The following is a 23,489-nucleotide window of genomic DNA, read 5'->3' on the forward strand; positions in this document are numbered from 1 at the left end:
GTCGTGTAAACTGAGATTTTGGAACAAAACACTCCGAAAGTGTCATGGGCTTTAACATGCCCCGTGTGGTGAGTGGTGTAAACAGAGATTTTGGAATAAAACACGCTGAAAGTTTCAGGGACTCCCACATGCCCTGTGTAGCTGGTCATGCAGAATCTAAAGGCTCCTCCTCTGAATCAACATGAGGCATGTTGAAAATAACTTGAGGCATGTGGGATGGCGCTGGCAAATTTGCTGACATGGAAAATTTTTCTCTTTTCACACCTTTTATCTTTATCCTTTTAGAGACTATTTTTAGGGCAAACCTTGAAGGGATATATAAGCATCATATTCTCATTTTTACCAAAAAAAGGAAAAAGGAGAAAGAGAGAGAAAAATCAAAAGAGAAAGGAAAGAGGGAATCACGCCATTTCTAGGAGGAAGAACACCTGCAGAGTGACATTTTCCAGCTTCCATTTTCAGAGATTTGGATCTTCTTCTTCTGGGTTCTTTTATTTTTAGTTTTATTTTCATGTTTTCTTGCTCTATTTCATATTTTCTACTTGTAAATACAAGCATGAGTGAGTAGATACTTAAGATTTCAGAGTTGGGTGTAATGATTTAAGTTTTATTGTGGATTTGGACTTGTTTTAACCAGATTTTAGTGTATATAAGCTTTGATTCTTATCTTGTATGCTTATTTACATACCCATTATTGGTACCCTTTGGGTTTGATTCTTAATCTTAGATTGAAGGACCGAGAGGTGAAAATCTATGATAGATAATCAAGATAATGAACTTAATCATCTAGTGTTAGAAATAAACTAGTGAGTTAAGAGGAATTTCAAGTTGATTAAAATGCTTAAAGGGTTTTGAGTAATTAAACATCGCATGAGAATGGGGTTTAGTTTCCTTTAAAACACTTTTCAGTTTGCTTGAAAGAGAAATTAAAGGAAATCAGAATCAACTTCCTTCAAACTTGTATTTCCCTTAATTTTGGCTTTGCCTATCCAAATCCCAATGAAATTTACTTCATGAACCTCAACTCTGGAATCAAAATTTACTATTAATTAATTAAATCTTTTGTTACTTGCTGAAATTTTAGTAAATTAGTATAGTGCTTAGAATTTTAATTACTTAATTCATTATAATTTCCTTATTTTTTCCAATTTAATTTGCTGCATCTCTTACTCTATTTTTGGCACAAATTATCGATAGCCCAAATAATAATAACTTTTATAGTTTGGTACTCAAACAACAAATTTCTGTAGGACGATATCTTTTCTTTACTACTTGAACGACCCGTATACTTACGGAGTATGCAATCAAAAATTCATAAACTCCAAAAGATTTTAGGCTTATTAGTTTTTGTAATGTGATTTTTAAAATTGTAATAAAAGATACTGCTAATAGGTTTAAAACTATCCTTCCCCATATTACTTTTCATACTCAATTTGCATCCATCCATGGTCGCCTAATCATGGATAATGCTTTGGTTGCTTTTGAAATATTTCATCATATGAAGAACAAAGTGGGAGGAAAATAGTCACTTTTCTTTGAAATTAGATATGAGTGAAGCATGTTAGGGGGTTGAATGACACTTTTTTTAGAAAAAAGTTATGTTAAAAATGGGTTTTGATAAAGATTGGATGGAATCAGTTATGAAGTGTGTGACTATCGTGTCTTATTCTTTGCTAATTAATGGTGATCCTAAATGGGTCTTCTTTCCCTAGAGAGGACTTAGCCATGGTGACCCATTATCTCCATATCTTTTTCTTTCGCGTGTTGAGATGTTTTCAGGTTTTATCAGAGGCGTAGAATGTAATAATATTCTCCATGGAGTTCTGATTTGTAGGCAAGCCCCTTGTGTCTCCCATTTTTTCTTTACTAGTGATAGCATTGTATTTGGACAAGCTACTATGGTTAAAGCCAATGCTATAATCAACATTCTTCAGGAAAATGTAAGAGCTTCTAGGAAAAAAAAATGAATTTAGAGAAATTTGAGATCCCTTTCAGCCAAAATGTTAGGGATGAGGATGGTACTACTATCCGAGATAATTTTGGTATAAGAGGTATCGACCAACATAAGAAATATCTAGCTTACCTGCATGTATAGGGAGAAAAAAGAAGGAGTTGTTTATCAACTTACACGATTGGGTTGCCTAAAAACTCCAAAGCTGGAAGGATAAAACTCTCTTAAAAGCAGTCAAAGAGGTTATTTTGAAGGTAGTTGTTCAATCCATCCTAATTTACATGATGACTTGCTTTTTATTGCGTAATGATACCATTCATAAAATTGAATCTCTAATGTCCAACTTCTGGTGGGGCCAAAGGGACAGTGAGCATCACATACATCGGTGCTCTTGTCATTGATTATGCTTATCAAAGGCACGGGAGTGTTGGCTCTGGAGATTTTAAATATTTTAATTTAGCAATGTTGGCTAAGCATTGCTGGAGGCTTATGGAGAATTCAACTTCATTGCTATCCAAAATATTTAGGTCAAGATATCATCCAAGGAGTTCTTTCCTTGAAGCCAAACTTGGTTATCAACCTACTTGTGCATGGAGGAGTATTTTACAAGCCTGTTGAGTGGTTGAAAAAGTTTCGAGATGTTTGGCGGATGGTCGAACACAGATCAAGATTTGGAAATATAATTGGCTTGTTAAATAGAATGGTTTCTGTATTTGGTCTCCTCTGTATTTACTTAATGAAGATGCTAAAGTCAGTGACCTTATTTTGCATGAAGAGAATCACTGGAATTTGGGGTTTGTCAACCAAATCTTTATGCCTTTTGAGGTTGAGCAAAATCTTGTTATTCCCTTTTGTTGCTCCCTATTAAAATGCAAACTGGTTTAGCATCATAACAAGCATGGTATCTTCTCTATCCGCAGTGCTTATGTAGCGTTGATGCATAAATCTTCTAGCATTTTTTCTTCCTCTTTAGTTTTTGATTGGAAGTCTTTTTGGAAAACTTTGTAGCTATTGTCAGTTCCTCCAAATATGAGGCATTTTATACATTGGGCTTACTCAAATTTATTGCCTGTGCTCTTGGCGCTGATCACAAGAGGCATGAATATTGTAGTTGATAGTGTCTCAATAAGGTGGAGTTAATAGAGCATGTATTGAGAGATTGTAGTGTAGCTCAACTTGTGTGGCATTTCTCCCTACTATGAATTGACTCTGTTTCTAATGATAAGAGTCTTATCAATTAGTTTGCTGAACTGAGGTCTTCTCTTTCCAACAAGCGATTTGAGTTAGGTTGTATAATAGCATGGGCATTATGGCATGCAAGAAATGTACTAGTTTTCCAAAAAATAACTTTCCCAGTTCCAATCATAGTTGATTAGGCTATTTCCTTCTTAAGTGAGTATTAGGGTTTTTATTCTTATCCAAAGATAACCAAACCAGCTCACACAAATGTCATATGGCAACCCATGCCTTAAGGTATTGTTAAAATTTATTCAGATGTTGCATCAGAGTGTGGGCAAAGTGGTTTAGGTATGATTATAAGAGACCATGCAAGAAGGGTGCAAATGGGGTTGGGTGTTAGGAAAAGAGACCCAGCTATGGATGTATTATAAGTTGATATTGAAGCAGCAATGCTTGCGATCCAAAGAGCGGTGGAGATGGGTTTTGATAAAGTGATATTGGAATTTGGTTCAGCTAAAATGGTCAATCTACATAATGGTGGCACTTTTCCTTTGAATTATGTTGGTACCAGATAGGGAAGGTAAGTTAGTTGTCCATTTTCTTGCTAAAGCCTCTCTTAAATGTTGTGGAGAGGAACTTGTTTGGATAGAAGAGGCCCCTTCTCATGTCATGAACCTTGTTCTTAGTGATCATTCACTTCACGGGAGCCACACAATACATTCCCAACACCACCGTTTCGCAGTCCCCCTAATTGGGCAATAACATTCTAAAAAAAAAAATCTCTAAAAATTAATCTTCTAACCAATGGCTAGAAAATAATGTAATGAATATTAATTATGATTTATGAACCTTTTTTTGTTGTTTTTTTATTATTTAAAATTAAGAAAATATATGATTTATCTACAAAAGAATTTATGAACCTTCCTTGCTAAAGAATATTGATTATTGTTTTATAAAGGTGTAATTTAAAATTTTTTACTTATAATAATTATATGAATATTTAAGTTTTGACCGGCCTCTATGTTTAATTCTATGTTTGCCCTTGCCAGAAACTAGTTGTGCATAATGAGCACAATGAATTTGAGCTGCTACTTCCACTAGAGGAATGAACCGCACTACTAGGCTTCAATAAAAGAAAATTAACATTTACAAAACAACTCCATGAACTGGGCACCTAAAAAAAAAAAAACAACACAAAACTCAATAAAAGAAAATTAACATTTACAAAACAACTCCATGAACTGGGCACCTAAAAAAAAAAAAAAAAACAACACAAACCGCTCCATATAAATGGGAGACAAACCAAATCCCCAACTTTGAGGAACAAAAGCAAGAAACCTAAGAACAAAACACAAGAAAGTAAAGAGAAATAAAGAAAATAAGAATAGAAACAAATTTTGGAAATTATTTTTAAAAATACAAAAAAAAAAGAAAAAGCAAAGAAAAATAAAAAAATAAAAAAGGAGAAAAACACAAATTTGAAAGGAAAAAGAAAGGGAAGGGCTGGTGTTAGCCAAAAATGGCCAGCAGTACCCTAATAGCAAATCCAAGAAAAAGTTAGCTAATTGTTAGATATTATATTTAATTAGTCTATATTTAATTAATTTTTGATGATCTATTAAATGAATCATTAATCCACTAGTTAAACTAGTAACTCATCAATCTCATTCCTCAATTATTGAATGTTTGGATTGGATTTAATACAAATGCATTAAAAAATTGGGATGACAACAAATCATATATTTTTTAGCACATGATCTGACCAAACCCTATCGAGATGGATTCTGATAATATATAATTGAGGTTTGGAACACTACAAAAAAAATAATCGGATTAGAAACTGATCAAATCGGTTGCTAATTTATTAAAATCGAATGCTAGTCTATTACATAATTGATTCAGTCGGTTGTAATGAAACCGATTACTAAATTAATTAAATTTAAAAAAAAAATAAACTTTTGATGAAAAACTATCAGTTGCTACTAGCAACCGAAACATAATCAGATGCAAAAAAATTTGGTATCTTTAATTTTGTAAATTTGTAACTATTTTGTAAATCGATTGATATCTACAACTAATTTACTAACAGAAAAATTAGTTGCTAATTAAAAAAATTATAAAAAAAAATTCAAATAACAAATAAGAAATTTAAATAAATAAAATTTTCAAAACATTGCTACAATAACAAATTATTAATGAAAAATTAATACTAAAAAATAATACAAAATATTTTAAAAAAATTACTACCTATTACTATTAACAAAAATACCAGCAAAAAATTAAATATAAAAAGATATTTATAAGATAAATTGCTAAAAAAATTATCATTTTTGTAACAATTGTACTAAAAAAATTATAATAAAACAATTACTAAAAATTAATACTACAAATAATTTGTTACCAAAAAATATATTTTTACCAAAAATTTTAATTTACGTCAAAGAAAAATAAATTAAACAAAAAAGATGAAAAAAAAGACGATGAAGAAGAAAACATATGAGAAAAAAAAATTAATAAGAAAATATATGAGAAAGAAAAAGGTAATGAAAAAAGATAGATGAATTCAAGAAAGTAGATGAGAGAGAAAAAGATGAAGAAAATATATTAGAAAGGAAAAATAATAAATAAAATTGATGAGAATAGAAAAGATAACGAAGAAAATGAGAAAAAAGAGAAGAAAAATAGAAAAAAAATATGAAAAAGGAAAATAAATAGTAATTTATATAAGCAAATTAGTAACTAATCATCGATTGTTAATTTTCTTTAAAAAATTAAGGTGACTTCTTTAAAGAGTTATTAGCCTTGATTTAAAAATTTTATTATTTTTAATTCTTATTTTACTTTTCTCGGATACATTAAAATTAAATAATTTTTATTTTATTATTTTGATTTAGTTCATAATTTGTGTCAATTTAATTCTTTTTTTTAAATAATTTATAATTTTATATTGTAATCAATTAATATAAAGTTACTCTATATTCTCTATATAAAGTTATCTATGTGCACAATTTATACTTTTTTGCATAATTGATACAATTTTTTCTTAAAATGTTGAAAGTTACTTCTCAAGTCTTCACTGTAAAGTAGGGGCTAGCAACCATTTTTCCTCATTTTCTTTTTATTTATTTATTTTTTACATTAGAATATTTTCCTATTTTAGCTAAATAACTATATTTTTATGCATAAAAATAGAATTATATTAAAAATTAATTATAGGCAAGAATAATTAAAAATATTACGTAAAGCCAAATAAAAAATAAAATATATATAATAATTTGATCAATGAATCAAATATTTAAATAGTCTTAGATTTATAATCTTATCAAATTAAGTAGTAAATTAGTGTCATTCAATTTATTTGACCAATAATATTAATAAATTTTAAATTATTTTTTAAATAAAATAATATCACTGTATTTTAAATAAAATAATCATACAAACTATCAATAATTTATGTATAAAATAATTCAAAATTATATTTATTTATATAATTTTGCCATAAATTAATTTAACTAGCGCAGGCGGTGAATTTTTATACGAGATAAATATTATGAATTTGTGATTTATTTGCAAAGGTGACTTCTAATTGTGCTTCTTTTATGATTCCATGCTTCATCCTCATGATTCCTGTTTAGCTTCCAGGAATTTTCAATGAATTTTTTAAAATTCTACCCACGGTTTGCCTTTAGATTTAATGATTCTTCCTTCTTGCAATGAATTTTCTTTCTCGCTTGGTTCCTTCTTGAAGTCTTGCTGGAGGAATGTTGGATTTATTCAATTTAAGGTTTTATTCTCTGCAAAAGTTACTGTCACTGCATCTGCTGTGAGCAAACTCATCACAGATCAAGGAAGAAGAAGTAATGGAACCAAGGCAAAAGTCTTAATCACTTGTCGTCGTCGTCTCTCTGCATCTACGATTCAAATGAGATGATGGAGTCTTTTGATGGATCTCTCTTTGTTTCGCACTATTAGCTTATCAAAACAGAAATTTTAGTTATGGTTTCCATCGTTTCATTGTTAGTCAAAACTTTTATTCTATGCTCAGAAAGGTTATTTGATTTTTCTAAACAACTCATGCACGTGATAATACAAAAATCATAAAGAAAATAAAATTAGTTTGGTATGTAATTTTCCATTGATCTAAAGCTAAACCGTTAGCTAAATCTAAGGCTAAAACATATACGTTAACAATAACTTAACTGGTAGACTTCGAGTCCACTCCCCCAATTTGTCTACTCAAAGAAACAGAACGTGGAATTCCAAATGAACTTTTGCATACCAAACATGTTGCGTGAATTTGTCATAAATTTTTTTGAAATTCATTCATTTATACTAGACAAGTTCATAGTTTCAATCTTGTAACATTCGTCAATGATGATTCCTTTTTTCCTTCACCAGGAAAAGAGGGAGCCTTTATTGATTTCTACTCTGAAGTGATTTTGCTATGAACATCACTGTAACTGTTCATTATGGCAACTGCTTCCACTGCACATAAATGGAAGTATGATGTCTTTCTTAGCTTCAGAGGACAGGACACCCGTGATAATTTTACTCGCCATCTACATGAAGCTTTATGTCGTAAAAAAATCAAAACCTTCATAGACAATAACCTTGAAAGAGGGGAAGAAATAACACCAGCACTTTTGAGAACAATTGAAGAATCAATGATTTCTATAATCATTTTCTCAAAAAACTATGCATCTTCTCCATGGTGTTTGGATGAAATGGTGAAAATACTTGAATGCAAGGAAAATTTTGGATAGATTGTTTTACCAATTTTCTACCATGTAGATCCATCCAATGCAGAAGAACAAAGTGGATGTTTACTGGATGCATTTCTTGAGCTTGAGAAGAACTTTAAGGAGAAAATAGAAAAGGTGCCAGGTGGAGGGCTAACTTGGTGAAAGCAGCTGGTATATCTGGATGGGATTCCCAAGTGATCAGGTATGTATGTATTACTCTTGCTTTTTGTTTAAGGTTTCATAAGGGAACATTGAGAAAAGGTGAAAAAAAAAACTCTCTTTTTGTGCAGATGTAAATGCAATTGACAATTGATTACAGTAGCAAATAATATATTATTTATATAAGCATTTAAAAATGTTTTTGCTAGCAAAATTTAGAATTAGAACTAATAATTGATCAGAACGTTGTTTCCTTCAAAATAGGTATGGGCCGCCCTCCAAATTCAACTAAACTTTTTGATGAATAGCAATACCATCAATTTTTTTTTTCAAAAACCTAAAAATAGCAACAACTCACAAACAAAATTAATAACAGAATATCCTAACACCAAAAACATGAATTCCAATAAATTTCAGTCCCCGACAACGGCGCCAAAATTCTTGGTGGCTATCGAATACACCATAAATTAAATTAACTGAAATTACCAATTATGAAATGTTTTCGGTAGTAACTGGTGAATTCAGGTCAAACCCTCGATGCTGAATTATTAAATTTCATAGGCTTGTGTAATGGAAAAAGAAACAAAGGTTTTGGGGGTAAGTCGCAATCCAAAGAAGAATTAGAAAATAAAAAATTAAGATCTAAAATTAAATAAGAAATTCTCAAATTAAACAAACTTCAGTCCAAGGTAATTCGCATTTCAATGCATTGATTCGATCATAGACAAAAGAAATACAATTATCTCTTATTGAATACTTAACGTAGATTTACCAAACAGCGAAGTAAAATCCCTAACTTCTCTATACTCATCAATTCGAGCCCAGCACCCTTGTGGACTCTAATTATTAACTGAATTGGTATTAAGCAATCCTCATCAAATTAAAAACCGCTTTAAGAATAGGAAGTAGTTAAGCTGAGCAATAATTTATGAAGCATAAATAATTTAATTTACTCTATTATTTCCTTAGGTTATTATCGAAAACTGGGATCATAATCAATAAAACCTAATTGCTACTCATGTTTAATCTTACACAACAATTACGGATTATGAAGATGAACTAGCACTTGACCACATCAAACAATTAACTAATAGGCCTTTTTAGCAAATCATTCAATAGATCAAAGACAATGAAATCAGAAAATAATAGATATTCAAAAAGACATAAATTAAATTAAGAACCTGGTCTCACAAATCAAGCAAAGGAACTTGAATCCCTTGAACTGAATTAAAAACTTAGCCACTCATGTTCATGGCTTACAGAAAAATTAAAGAAGAAAATTGAAGAAATCTAAAATGTGAATAGAGAACGAAAGTCTAATTCTCTCTTTTCGAGAGGCTGCTCAATGATCCCTTGTGTCGGCTGCTGCCTCTTCTATTTATAATAAATGGTCTGGGGTTAGGTTTTTAGAGTCTCTGTCAAAAACTGCAACTGGAGCAAAATCACGAAACTGATGTCAACGGATACACGGCCCGTGTATCACTACATGGCCCAAGACAGTGTAACTTACTGGAGCTAAATAGGTATGTCTTGCATTGGCACAGAAGGTTACACGGGTCTCCAGGATTTACACGGGTCAAGTTACACGGCCCGTGTACTTTGTTTCTTCCTCGGTTCTCTGGATTTCTTACAGCGAGAATGTTACACAGTGCATCGTTGTGCTTACACGACCCGTGTACTTTGTATCAACAACGCTTCTCAATCCTTCGATCTTTTCAAGTTTCCTTCTACACTTCTATGTTCTGGGACTTCACGAAAACCCTGAAAAATATAGCAAGAGTCAAATTAATGCAAATGCTGAAAATTTCTCCATTTAACATAATTATTTCAACAACTGTCTAAACATATGCCTAATAGATAATTTTACTTTAATCAACTGAATTAGGCATAAAGATACTCTAGAAACATTAAATGTGATGGAAGTAAAATTAATAAATTATGCACTTATCAAATTTTCCTTCATTTATGATTCCATGCTTCATCCTCATGATTGTTTAGCATCCAGGAATTTTCTTGCTTGGTTCCTTCTTGAAGTCTTGCTGGAGGATTGCTGGAATTTATTCAATTTAAGATTTTATTCTCTATAGAAAGTTACTACCACGGCATCTGCTGTGAGGAAACCCATCACAGATCGAGGAAGAAGTACTACCTAAATAGGAAACAAAGGCCCTAAAACAAAGATCAAGGAAGAAGTAAAACCTAAAGGAACCAAGGCAAAAGTCTTTATCACTTGTTGTCGTCGTCGTCTCTCTGCATCTACGATTCAACTGAGATTATGGAGTCTTTTGATGGACTCTCTCTATTTGGTTCTCACTATTAGCTGATCGAAACAGAAATTTTTGTCATGGTTTCCATCGTTTCATTGTAAGTCAAAACTTTTATTCTATGCTTAGAAAGGTAATTTGATTTTTCTAAACAACTCATGCATGTGATGATAAAAAAATCATAAAGAAAATAAAATTAGTTTGGTATGTAATTTTCCTTTGATCTAAAGCTCAACCATTGGGTAAATCTAAGGCTAAAACATTTACGTTAACAATAACTCACCTGTAGACTTAGCTTGAGTCCCTCCCCGGTTGCATACTCAAAGAAATAGAATGTGGAATTCCAAATGAACTTTTGCATACCAAACATACTGTGTGAATTGGTCATAATTTTTTTTTGAAATTCATTCACTTACACTAAACAAGTTCATTGTTTCAATCTTGTAACATTCATTGATGACTGTTCATTATGGCGAAAGAGGGAGCCTTTATTGATTTCTATTCTGAAGTGATTTTGCCATGAACACCACTGTAACTGTTCATTATGGCGAAAGAGGGAGCTTTTATTGATTTCTATTCTGAAAGTGATTTTGCAACTTCTTCCACTGCACATAAATGAAGCTTTACGCGGTAAAAAAATCAAAACCTTCATAGACAATAACCTTGAAAGAAGGGAAGAAATAACACCGGCACTTTTGAGAACAATTGAAGAATCAATGATTTCTATAATCATTTTCTCAAAAAACTATGCATCTTCTCCATGGTGTTTGGATGAAATGGTGAAAATACTTGAATGCAAGGAAACTTATGGACAGATTGTTTTACCAATTTTCTAGCATGTAAATCCATCCAATGTAGAAGAACAAAGTGGGTGTTTTGCAGATGCACTTACTGAGCTTGAGAAGAACTTTAAGGAGAAAGTAGAAAAGGTGCCCAGGTGGAAGGCTAACTTGTTGAAAGCAGCTGGTATATCTGGATGGGATTCCCGAGTGATCAGGTATGTATATATTACTTTTATTTTTTGTTTAAGGTCTCATAAGGGAACATTGAGAACAGGTGAAAAAAAAATAATTTTTGCAATTGATAATTAATTACAATAGCAGATAATATATTATTTATACTCATTTAAAAAAAGCTTTTGCTAGTAAAATTTAGAATTAGAACTAACAATCGATTGTAGAACTTAAACATGGAAATGGAAAGCTAGGGTTTGAACAAACAAAATTTCATTGCATATTAAGTTAAGCCATAGCACTAATTTTATGTTGCTCAGATATTTATGGGTCCGTAGTTGGCTCTCTTGCCTAAATGTTTAAGCTGGAAACCCTTTTTTTTTTTAATTAAATTGTCTCTTTTTTATTTTTATTTTTTGGGCCTGCCTATTGACATAATTAGCTATGCAGTAACCTAAACAATAACAAAGGGTTAGCAATCTTTTGTCTATAGAAAATTGAAAACGAACATAAATTGTTTTGCAAGATGTTGCAAGTATTAGGATTTTTTTTATTTATTTGGATCGTTTTGTTATAAAAATGCACGGCTTGAAGGAAAATGTTGGTGTAACATAACTCTTTGGTTGTCTCAATACTTTTTATTCATCCTTAGGTCTGATGCTAAACTTGTGAAAGAAATTGTGGAACATATTTTGAAGAAATTGAATCATGCACCCTCAAGAGACTTAAAGGGCCTGATTGGAATTGACTCACGCATTACAGAGATTATAGATTTACTACAGAATGGATCATCAAAAGTTCGAATTGTGGGAATTTAGGGAATGGGTGGCATAGGTAAAACGACTATTGCTGGAGCTATTTTCAATACATTCTCAAGTCAATTTGAAGCTTGCTGCTTTCTTGAAAATGTTAAGGAAGAATCAAAGCAATTTGGTGGGCTTGTTTGTTTAAAGGAAAAGCTCCTTTCTGAAATACTGGATGAAGAACATCTACATATTACCACTCCCAACATAGGATCCATTTCCATTAAGGATAGGCTCCAGCGCAAAAAGGTTTTGCTTGTTCTTGATGATGTGAATGATGTAGATCAATTAGAATTCGTAATTGGAAGATGCAATTTTGGTTTGGGAAGTAGAGTTATTGTGACATCTAGAGACAGGCATGTTCTTATGAAAGGAATTGATGAAGTATATAAAGTTGAGGGATTGAATGATGATGATGCTCTGCATTTGTTCAGTTTGAATGCTTTGAAGGAGAAGTATCCAAGGAAAGATATAATGGAGCTATCAAATAAAGCTGTTAAATACGCTCATGGCAAACCCTTGGCAATTAAAGTTATTGGTTCTTTTCTATTTGGCAGAACAGAACAATATTGGGAAAGTGCACTGGATAAACTTGGAAAAATTCCTCAGCCTAGAATTTTTCATGTGTTGAGAATAAGTTTTGAAGTGCTAGATGATGAAGAGAAAAGTATATTTCTTGATATTGCATGTTTTTTTAGGGGGCAGCAAATTGACTTTGTAGAGAGAATACTAGATGGTTGTGGTTTCTTAGCAGGAATTGGAATTACTGTTGTTGATAAATGCCTTGTCACTGTCCTACATAACAAGTTGAAAATGCATGACTTGTTGCAGCAAATGGCTCATGAAATTGTTCGCCAAGAATCTATTAATGGGCTGGGAAAACGCAGTAGATTGTGGAGATCTTGTGATGTCTGTCAAGCGTTAACAAAAAATCTCTTGAGAGCCATATGCATTCTATATGTTTTTATACTTACATGTGTTTCTATTTATGTGTTTATCAAAGTAAGCCTAATATGTTGGGGTAACCTGTGCTTTATTTATACTTATCTGTGATCTTTAGGGAACTGAAAGGGTTGAAGGGATATGGTTAGACATCTCAAATAGGAGAAGTGGACTTGATTTCAACAGCCTTTTTGAGGATGTATAACCTTAGATTGCTCAAAATCTACAATTTTACAATTATAAACTCTGAGCTCTTTGCCATCCAATTTCAGTGAGAGAACCTTGTTGAACTTAACACAGTTTACTGAGAATGCGGATAGTTATGGACAGGAGTACAGGTATGCTGCATTATTTTCTTGATTCCCTTTCTTCCGTCATTGCCTTTTGAAAATGCATTTTAGTTTGGGCATGTGCCTATTGTTGTATCCTATTATATTGTTTTTGCTGAATCTTGCGAGTTTGAAAGAGATTAACCTTAGAAATTCTGAGCACTTATCTACAGTGCCTGACCTCTCTCTGGCTAAGATTCTCGAGAGTGAATTTTGAATACTGTACTAACTTGGTAGAAGTTCCCTCATCTATTCAGTCTTTAGAGAAGCTCGGTGATTTGAATATGAGATACTACACAAGCCTTGAGACCTTTCCTAGTGTTATTAATCTGAGATCGCTTAAGACTCTTAACTTTTCTGACTGTTCAAATCTTATGAAGTGTCCAGAGATTTGATTTCAGAATTTGTGTTTTTACTCATTTTTATTTCAGAATTTGTGATTCATTTTGTAACAAAATGATACCCTGAGATTCACACCGCTAGTAAAAGATAACTTTCTATATTCTCTCCATTAAGAGATATTGACATGGAATACAAAGGTGCTGACGTATAGCAAAAATATGCTAACGTGTTTGTTCTGAAGTTCGCCACATAGCTCCTCAGGTCCGTTGTTCCATTATATTTATCTAGCATAGGCAATTTGAATTTTGGTGGAAATTATTCAGCAAAGATTGACCTGAAAAATGGAGACTCATCTCCCAACCCAAAGTTTTTCTCCTCCATCTATTTCTGATACTTTTATACTGCTTTTACCAATCCCCAATTCACCTTTGGTCCTAGTGATTCATCATATTGTTCTTTTTGTTTGCTCGCTCACCGTGATCTGCTTGTTTTTTCTTCCTAAATTGTTTGTCCACTGAGTGATCTTCTATTTGGTTTCTTTAGTTCTAGCTGTATCTACCCCCATGGAAGGTGTTCTTATGACTTTTCCTGCTTTTGGGATAGGTGTCCCTAATGGAGCACTGGTCCCCCAGATCAATTCTTTGAGGAAAGCGATTTGAATCTCCATCTTTCTGGATGCGTTGGTACATATGCTTTGGTGTCGTGCTTTGAAACAGGTTTTGCTGATCTAGGATGAAAGTGTTATGTGGTGAAATCGGGGCACCAGATGGAATCATGTGTAACACCCCTATGTTCAGTAGTGCGTTCTACTGTTCCAGTGACCAGTGTTGTCCGGACAGCTAGAATGCCTAGAACTACACTTCGATATGAGTGAGGAGACATAAAATAATGAAATACAAGAAAAGAAAATACAAGAAAAACAAAGGAAAAATAATAGCAAAGAAATGTAACCAAGTAAAGCGAGCCGAGAACCCTAGCAATGGGTGACCGCACCGGGAAGTCACGGCGTGGACCGTTGACTAGCCCTGGACCACGGGGAACCCTGGAAAATATTTTTAGGACTTAAATAGACACCTATTGAAGTATAAATACCATTAGAAATATCAAAGAAAAATTAATTAATTAGTACAAAGAAAAGTGAGAAATCGAGAAAACGACAAAATTCGGTATTACCGAAAAATCTGGAATGCAACCCGAACAGGGGCATTGTGGTCATTTGAAACCCCGAGTTGTCTTTCGACCTAAATGTCCCTTAAAAATAAATGATATTAAATCTTGAAAATGCCATGAAAAATGAAATTTTATGTGTTGTATAAATAAGAAAAATTATGGGGTATAATGTTGAATAATTAAAAGTTTAACATTAACTTAATGTTTTAATTGTGTTAGTGGACCACTAAGCATTATATTAAGTATTAAAAACCAGATTCCTTCCACTAACTCTTTGCATTCATCTTCTTCTTCAATTAAACTTCATTTGGCCGAATCAAAATCTCTCCCAAAGTTCATCCATGGCCGCCCCATTTGCATGCTCCATGCTCCCATGATCAAGCAACAATTTCTTGCAAGAGTCTTCATCAAAGTTGGTCTATATAACTTGGGCAGCATTTGAGAGCAAAAAGGGAGAGATTTGAAGAAGATTTAATAAGCTTCAAAGATAGGTAAGTGTTCAAATTGCTTTCTTTCTTAAGTAAAGTTTATGGGAAGCTTGAGATAAATAAATTGATGAAGAAATTTTGAGGTTTTGGTGAGTTATTATTATGTACTAGTTTAGGCAGCCATGGTGATTAAAGAGCTTGAATTTTTTTCACATGAAATTGATGGGTATTGATGTTGATTAAAATAAATAAAAGTTCTAGTAGGTTAATTGTTAGTGTATGTTAAAGTTGAGCACTTGAGTTGGAAATTTATGTTGAGTTTGAAATTTTATGCGTAATTGCCTAAATGGATAGCCATGGAATTGTATACTAAATGAACTATTCTTACATGTATTGTGGAGAATTAATGTTGACTAATGTGATTTAAGATTTTAGTAAGTTAACTTCATGTATATGTGATGGTGGACCAAGAGAAAATTTGAGCTTAAAAGTAATTATGGGAGGCTTTACAATTCGGCAGCTTATTAACTTCTTGAAGAATGCTGGAATTCATGAAGTGGTTTAATGAATTGTGGTCCTAAAGTTTGCCAAATGTGTATGTAAGTTAGTGGTGAAGTTATATGTTATGATAGTGGAGAAGTTATATGTTATGGTTAGGTGATTGAATTGTTGTAAATTGAGCTTGAAAAATTCTGTACTATATGGTCAATATTGAGTGTGATTATAAGCTGCCAAAATGACCAACAATATGTTGTGAAATGTGTTTAGGTTATGGTACAAACCAGAATTGGCATGAATGTGTAGTTTGGTAAGTGTTAAATGTGTCCTTTGATGAGTAATGAACAAAATGCAATAGGGCAGTTTATGTTTTGGGCCTAGAGCCTTAAGTGTGTGGCTCCAATTGGTATGAGACCAATTGGAGGTGAAACTAGGCACAAAATGTGCCAACTTTCATGAAGGAAGCTTACCAAAATTCTGCTTGTAAGGTAACTTGAAAAATGACCAAATTCAGATTAGTGCATTTAAGGCCTGAAAATTTACCATTTGGGCAGCAGTTAGTGTTTAGGCCATAACTCACTCAAAACAGGTCCAATTGACCTGAAAATTTGACCATGAATAGTTAATACCTATATCTACAAGTCTTATGAAGACACCAAAGCCCAGAAATGACCATAAGCAAGTCAAATAGCTTGCACAATTTCGGGTCCAAAAACTGGCCGAACCTAAAATGACCTAAAATGACCTAAAGTGTCCAATTTTGATGCATTTTGACCAGCAATAGTAAAATGACCATAACTTGGTCTAGTAAACTCAAAATGACCTGAAATTTTGCCCCGCGTGCAATAAGACATAGATCTACAAGTTTGTAGTTTTGACCAAAACCCAAAAACCGAGGAAACTAGGTCATCCGGCTAGGTCAAACTAGTATCCTGGAATACAGCAAATTACAATAAAACGCAATATACATGGAAATGAATTGGGTAACATGTACCAACCCTAAAAGGCTACAAATGTAACATATTAGTAACATTAAAATTTAATTTACCTACAATGTATCGAGGGTCGACATATTAGGTTGACTAAGCAAATAATAGAATTCAGTGAATTAATTATCAAGCATTATTGTTAGAGACAGTTTAAATGAGCACTGAAACACTTCAAATTGTGTTTCTCAGTTAGCAAAGACTCAAGGAAGGGGAAGGAAACACTGAGTCAGAGCCAAGAGACAGTTATCAGAGGTTTGTGCACAACAGTTATTTCTTTTGAATTTTTCAATTGAAATAAATTATGACTATTTGTATATTATTATTTTAAATTGTGGAAATGTGCTTGGAATGGATACTTATTGCTTGAAAAGCATTGTAAATGGTTTGAAACTGTGAAAAATTGTTTGAATGATATTTGATGGATACTTATTAACTGAAAAGCATTGTAAATGGTTTGAAACCACAACTATCATGTATATTGATTGTATTCCTCGCTAGCTTGTCTAGTGGGACGAATTGAATTCCTTCTCTGGCTGAAGTGTTGAGGTGTGTGCCTGTTGAGGACGAATAGAATGAGTACTCATATTTTTGCTAGCTAGCTATGTTATTCCTCATTAGCCATCGGCTTTTGGGACGAATTGAATTCCTCATTAGCCATCGGCTTTTAGGACGAATTGAACTTTGGAATATGATTTAAGCTGTGTGTAATTTATTAATATGTATTGTAAGATTGTGAAATGGAGTTTAAATTCTTATTGACATTCACTGTCTTTTGAATTTAACCATGTTTTAACTTATTGAGATTTATTGTGATATTGTGAAATGGAGATCAAATTCTTTATGACATTCATTGTCTTGAATTTAACTATGGTTTAAGTATCCACTATTTATATGACTTATGATTTGTGGTTTAAAGTTGTATTTGGTTAATGTTGTGCACCACTGAGAAATTATCTCGTGATAGCTTTCATTCATTCTTGTCGCAGTAGACAGACAGACGAGGCGGCTAAATTTGCTAGTACATTCAGCGAGAGATCATCAGGTATATTGAGTATACCATATTTTTCATTTTGTACTGTAATGTATGTTCACTATATGTATATATTGTTATTGGTTTTGAACAGTTGTAAATTAAAATTGTACATTGAAGTTGTAAAATAAATTATAAGTTATTTTGGCTTGTAAAATTTTTACTGTATTTCTTTTATCTCAGCCTTTGAAAAATTATTGTAGATTTGAGTTAAGAAATATATTGTGTTGTTTAACTGTTGGAGTTGAGATTGAGAAATATATTTGAAGTGCTTTTTACAAGTTTCTGAAGAACTGTTTTATTCAAAATATAGAGGGCACTCCGCCAAAATTTTTACAGAAATTCCTAATAATTAAAATGTGTTAGCTCTTTCACTTAAGTTCAAAAAAAAAAATTTAACACCTGTAAATAGTGCTCACTACTGTAAAAAGAAGTAAGAAAAGTTTTAAAATCCCTTGTAGTGTATTTAATGGGTTATCAGTAGACGAAGTTGGTAATTCATTAGGCATACTACGGGATCATGTTATGCCTTACAGAGGGGTAGGGTGTGACATCGTGGGTGTAGTCAGATTTTGAGTCATTATTATCGCAGGTGGGTCTCTTCCTAGTGTGGGAGCGATGGAGATGATGCTTTTGCTAGGAATGGAGATGATGCTTTTGCTAGGAGTCCTTAAATCTATAGCCATTAAGATGACAAAAACCACAAACAATGAAAAATAATTAGGACTAATCAAAATGCACTAGTAGCATAGAAAATGTTAAAAGGAAGAGAAATGATTTCAGATGTAGGTTCTCAGTTAGTGATCTGAGTTTCCCATAGACAGCGCTACTGTTGCCACCGTGAGTTCCTGAATACTAGTCTTAATGCCACATAGACCTGCAATAAAAAAGAAAAAAGTGAGATGGGTGGTCTTCTATCAAGCCACTTCGACGCTCAAGTCAGAGAACTGGATGTAAAATTTGAACAAGAATTGTAATGAGATTTTGAAAATGAGAATATGTATACCTTCTTTCTCGTTACTTCTTGGTATTTATAAGCTTATTAGGAAAATAATTGTTGCTTCATTCATGGATATTATCTTGACTGATATGCCGAGATTGTCTCTGTGAAATCCGTTCTTGCTTCATTACTAGCGTGATTATTGCTCGGTGTATCTTCCACTCGCTTGTAGGGCGAGCAAAAGTACTTCTGTTTGATCTTGTTTCAGTTCGATTGTGCTTTATTCCACTCGCTTGGTCTTTTGACTAGCATTTGATCTTTTCTGGCTGCCACGTTAGATGTTCATATAGAATTTTGACTATTTGACTTGAATTTGTTAGCACGTGGTATCATTTAGTAAAACATAAAACAGAATAAAACTTTAAAATTAAAATTAAAATATTAAAAACTACAAAATAAATATTAATGAAAATATAAAAAAAAATAGAGAGATATACAATGAATATAATTAATATAGTTATATTTTTGGTGTCATAATTAATAATTATATAAAATTATTAATTTTTAAATTTAAAAAATACATTATTGTCCAATCAATATATATGACAATATAAAAAAAACTCAAAATTTTGTAAAAAAATAAATAATAATAATAATAATAAATTTTAAATGAAAATTAAAATATGAAACAACATAAAATAAAATATTTATAAAATGTAGAAAAATGGAGAGATATACGATGAATATAATTAATATAAATATAATTAATATAGTTATATTTTCAATGTCATAATTAATAATTATATAAAATATTAATTTTTATATTTAAAAATATATTTATTAATTCAATCAAAATATATAAAATAAAGAAAAATTCAAAATTTTTTAAGAAAAAATAAATCGAAATACTAAACAAATAAAGAATCACTTTCTCTTTACTTTATTTTAATATATAGATATAAAAAGATATAGATATAGATAAATTACAATATTTTTAATTTAAATATAATATATAATCGAATTTATTATAATAATGATACTAGTATAAAATATATTTATTAGTAAAAATTACTTAATAAATAAAAAATAAATTTTGTCATAAAAATTTTTAAATAAAATCAAGTATTATAAATTATTACAATCAATTGTATCTTTTGTGTTATATGGAACAAAATCAAATTAAGATTTATTATAATTAAAAAAAGGTAATGTTTATATGTATTTTTTAATTTACTATGTTAATAAAAAGGTAACTTTATAATAAATATTTTTCTTAAAGTGATATTCATAATAATTAAATTTAAATATTAGAAATCATAAAATGGAAAATAGTAAAATACATTGAACTTTCATTAATATGGTTATATTTCCAAAACGGTCCAATCAAAATTAAAAAAAAAAAAGAAGTAAAGATTGATACCATACAATTAGATAAAATTTTAAATATTACAAACAATAAAAATAAAAGTCATATAGAAATAATATAATAATTAAGATAATTATATTTCTAATTGTGAAAATTAATCGTATATAAATATATTAATTTTAAATTAAAAAATCTTAATTCAATTAAAATAAGAAAAATAAAAAAAGAAAAATTGAAAAATGTTAAAAATTAAACAAAATAGAATGCTAAAATAAAATGACCGTCATTTTTTTTTAATTTTAATATAAATATATATAAAATAGATATAAATAAATATTATTATTTAAATAATCCTATTTTTAGCGAATGGCTTTGTACCAAATTATGTTAGGAATTGTGATTTGATTTCACCTATTGTAATAGCCATCTGTGTGTAAAAGGAAAGGAGAAGAAAATATAACTCCTAAAATTCTCTTCTCTATAAAAAAAATTAATTAAAAAAACTTTATTTTAAATTTAATTTTGATATTCAAAAATTAATATTTAGTGTAAACAATAATTCAGTGAGTGCAGATGGAATTCATCTGAATAAAATAAGATTTTTGGCTAAGCTCACATAAACTGCGGATGTTATTCGATTTTGACTAGCCGACGAGCTTGACCCAATGAGTGCTGTTGCTTGGGTTGGATCAGCATGCGCGTCGTTAGGTCATTATCCACCTTCCTTAAACGACCACTATCTCTAAGGTGGAATTGTCGTATCCCGATATATTATATGATAAATTAGTTATTTTATATAAAATAAGTTTGATAATGAATGAATATATAAATATGAATGAATTTTAACAAGTAAATGTATATGTGTTGAGTGAATTTTCATAATTTTATAATTATTTTATATTTTTTAAATTAATTTTATTTATATATTTATCTAAATATTATTCATTTATTTATATTTCAAGACTATGATATGTTATCGGCGGAGACTACTTTGAGTCCCGCCAGTCGCCATGAGTGCCATACATTGGAATTGTAGAGGACTTGGAAACCCACCTACAACTTGTTTTCTTAAAAAGATAATAAAGCATGAAGATCCCAAAATGCTATTCTTAACGGAGATAAAATTGGAACCAACAAAAATGATGAAGGTTCGTGAAAAATTAGATTTCAAGAACAATATTGAAGTTGGTTGTGATAGAGTAGAGGTAGGAAAGGTGGCTTGTGTTTGTTGTGGAAGTTAGAGGTGTAAGCCCAATTGTTGTCTTTTTCTCTCCATCATATTGATGTTATTGTAAACTCATCCTAGCATTTCATTGGTATATATGGAGGGGCAAAGGAAGCTTTAAAAGTCTAAACTTGGGAGCTAATGATTTGTTAAAAAATCGTTGTTCATTGCCTTAGTCATGCGGAGGGGATTTCAATGAAATTTTATTTTTAGATGAGAAGAGTGGAGGAGTGTTGCATGATCAACAGAGGATGGATGATTGTCACAAAGCTTTGGATTTGTGTAAGTTTGATGATTTGGGTTTCAAGGATTGAAATATACATGGAGTAATGGTGATGGGGAATGAAAATATTCAAGAGAGAATTAACCGTTTTATTGCTAATGTAGATTGGGTGAGCTTATTTCCAGATTTTGAGGTTGTTCATTTGTTAAGACAAGGTTTGGATCATTGTGTAATTCAAATCAAATGGTACCGTAAAAAAAGTGATAATAGGCTAAAGCCTAAGCCATTCTGATTTGGACATATGTGGATTCGGGATGGGTTATGTTTAAGGTCATTAAAGAAGGTGTGATGTGGGGGGTAGAATTAGAATGTGTAGTATTGCATTGGAGGAATGGGAGAAAGCCTAGTTTTGAAGTGTATCTAGGCAAATGGTTGATTGCAAATAAGGGTTAAAATGGTTACAAGAGAGGTTCGAATCTGTTGAAAGGATAAAGGAGCAGAAGGAAATATATATATATATATAAAGGGCTAAGGGAATTAATGTGTAGGGAAGAAGAGATGTGGGCACAATGTTCTAGAATTCAGTGATTGAAAAAAGGTGACAAAAATACTTTTTTTTTTTGCCATTTTTACTCTAAATACTTAATTCATTATAATTTCCTTATTTCTCCCAATTTAATTTGCTACATCTCTTATTCTATTTTTGGCACAAATTATCGATAGCCCAAATAATCATAACTTTTATAGTTTGGTACTCAAACAACAAATCTCTGTGGGACGATATCTTTTCTTTACTACTTGAATGACCCGTATACTTGCGGAGTACGCAATCAAGTTTTTGGCGCCATTGCCAGGGATTTGTTTTGTTTGATATTAGACGATTGATTGTTTGGTTAATTTGGGCATTTTATTTTTTATTTTAATTTCTTTTTTTTATCATTATACTTTGAGATTTTCCTGTTTTGATTTTTCAGGTACATATCTTTTATATGAGAAGAACAAAAAGTGCAGAAATTGATTTAATTTTTGATCCTGAGATTGAAAAGACAGCTAAAGCTTTAAGAGCAGAGTCTAAAAGAAGAAAAGCTGAACTCAGAATTCAAAGACAGCAAGAGCAACAGCAAGAGCAACAAGTGATAGAAGCTATGGCAAACAACAACAACAGATCAATTAAGGATCATGCTTTTCCTAGTTTTGGAGATTTTAGACCGAGTATTACAAGGCCTAGAATGGAAGCAAACAACTTTGAGTTGAAGCCCTCACTTTGTCAAATGGTTCAACAATCACAGTTTGGGGGAGGTCCTACTGAGAGTCCACATGTGCACCTTGCACATTTTCTTGAGATTAGTGACATGCTGAAGATAAATGGAGTGTCAGATGATGCCATCCGATTGAGATTATTTCCTTTTTCTTTGAAGGATCGTGCTAGGGAGTGGTTGCATTCATTACCTCCAGGTTCAATAACTACTTGGGATGAGTTGTCACAAGCTTTCTTGGCTCAATACTTTCCTCCTAGCAAGACTGCAAAATTGAGAAATGAATTAACTTCTTTCAGACCAAGGGATGATGAGAGTCTCTATGAAGCTTGGGAGAGATATAAGGATCTTCAAAGGAGATGTCCACATTATGGAATACCTAAATGGATGCTAGTTCAACATTTCTACAATGGTATTTCTCTAGCAATTAGAAGTATAATTGATGTATGTTCAGGAGGTGATCTTATGGGAAGTCAGAAGATGAAACTTATTTAGCATTGGATAAAATTGCTTACAACAACTATCAATGGAGCTGTGAAAGAAATGAAATGAAGAAGCCACCAGCTGTTGTATATGAATTAGATGCCATGAATATGTTCAATGCCAAATTTGATGCTTTGACGAGAAAAATGGATAAGTTAAGCATGAAGGTTGACTCATCAATTGGAGGATCTAGTCATACAGAAGATGTTAGTGTGGG

At 31.6% G+C, this 23,489-nt stretch overlaps 1 protein-coding gene and 1 non-coding gene across 2 annotated transcripts; one reads left to right on the plus strand and one right to left on the minus strand.

Annotated features, from left to right (window-relative positions):
* Positions 1-12,417: 12,417 nt before the first annotated feature.
* Positions 12,418-14,323, plus strand: LOC131171189 (disease resistance protein RUN1-like). Its single transcript, XM_058130656.1, has 5 exons — positions 12,418-13,011; positions 13,112-13,192; positions 13,294-13,331; positions 13,452-13,528; positions 14,208-14,323. Exons 1-5 carry the CDS (start codon positions 12,418-12,420, stop codon positions 14,321-14,323), a joined length of 906 nt encoding a protein of 301 aa, XP_057986639.1.
* An 8,736-nt stretch (positions 14,324-23,059) lies between these two features.
* On the minus strand, positions 23,060-23,166 carry LOC131171704 (small nucleolar RNA R71). Its single transcript, XR_009142362.1, has one exon. It is a non-coding gene; the product is annotated as a small nucleolar RNA R71 (small nucleolar RNA).
* Positions 23,167-23,489: the final 323 nt, after the last annotated feature.

Source organism: Hevea brasiliensis, chromosome 12, assembly GCF_030052815.1.
Source record: "Hevea brasiliensis isolate MT/VB/25A 57/8 chromosome 12, ASM3005281v1, whole genome shotgun sequence".
Lineage (NCBI taxonomy): Eukaryota > Viridiplantae > Streptophyta > Magnoliopsida > Malpighiales > Euphorbiaceae > Hevea > Hevea brasiliensis.

Bases quoted from the DNA above. Each gene is read 5' to 3' on its own strand.
- LOC131171189 (XM_058130656.1), top strand. From the start codon at position 12,418: ATGAAAGGAATTGATGAAGTATATAAAGTTGAGGGATTGAATGATGAT. The intron at 13,012-13,111 runs GTTTTTATACTT...TGTGATCTTTAG, and splicing joins GAGCCATATGCATTCTATAT to GGAACTGAAAGGGTTGAAGG. The intron at 13,332-13,451 runs GTATGCTGCATT...GAATCTTGCGAG, and splicing joins AGTTATGGACAGGAGTACAG to TTTGAAAGAGATTAACCTTA.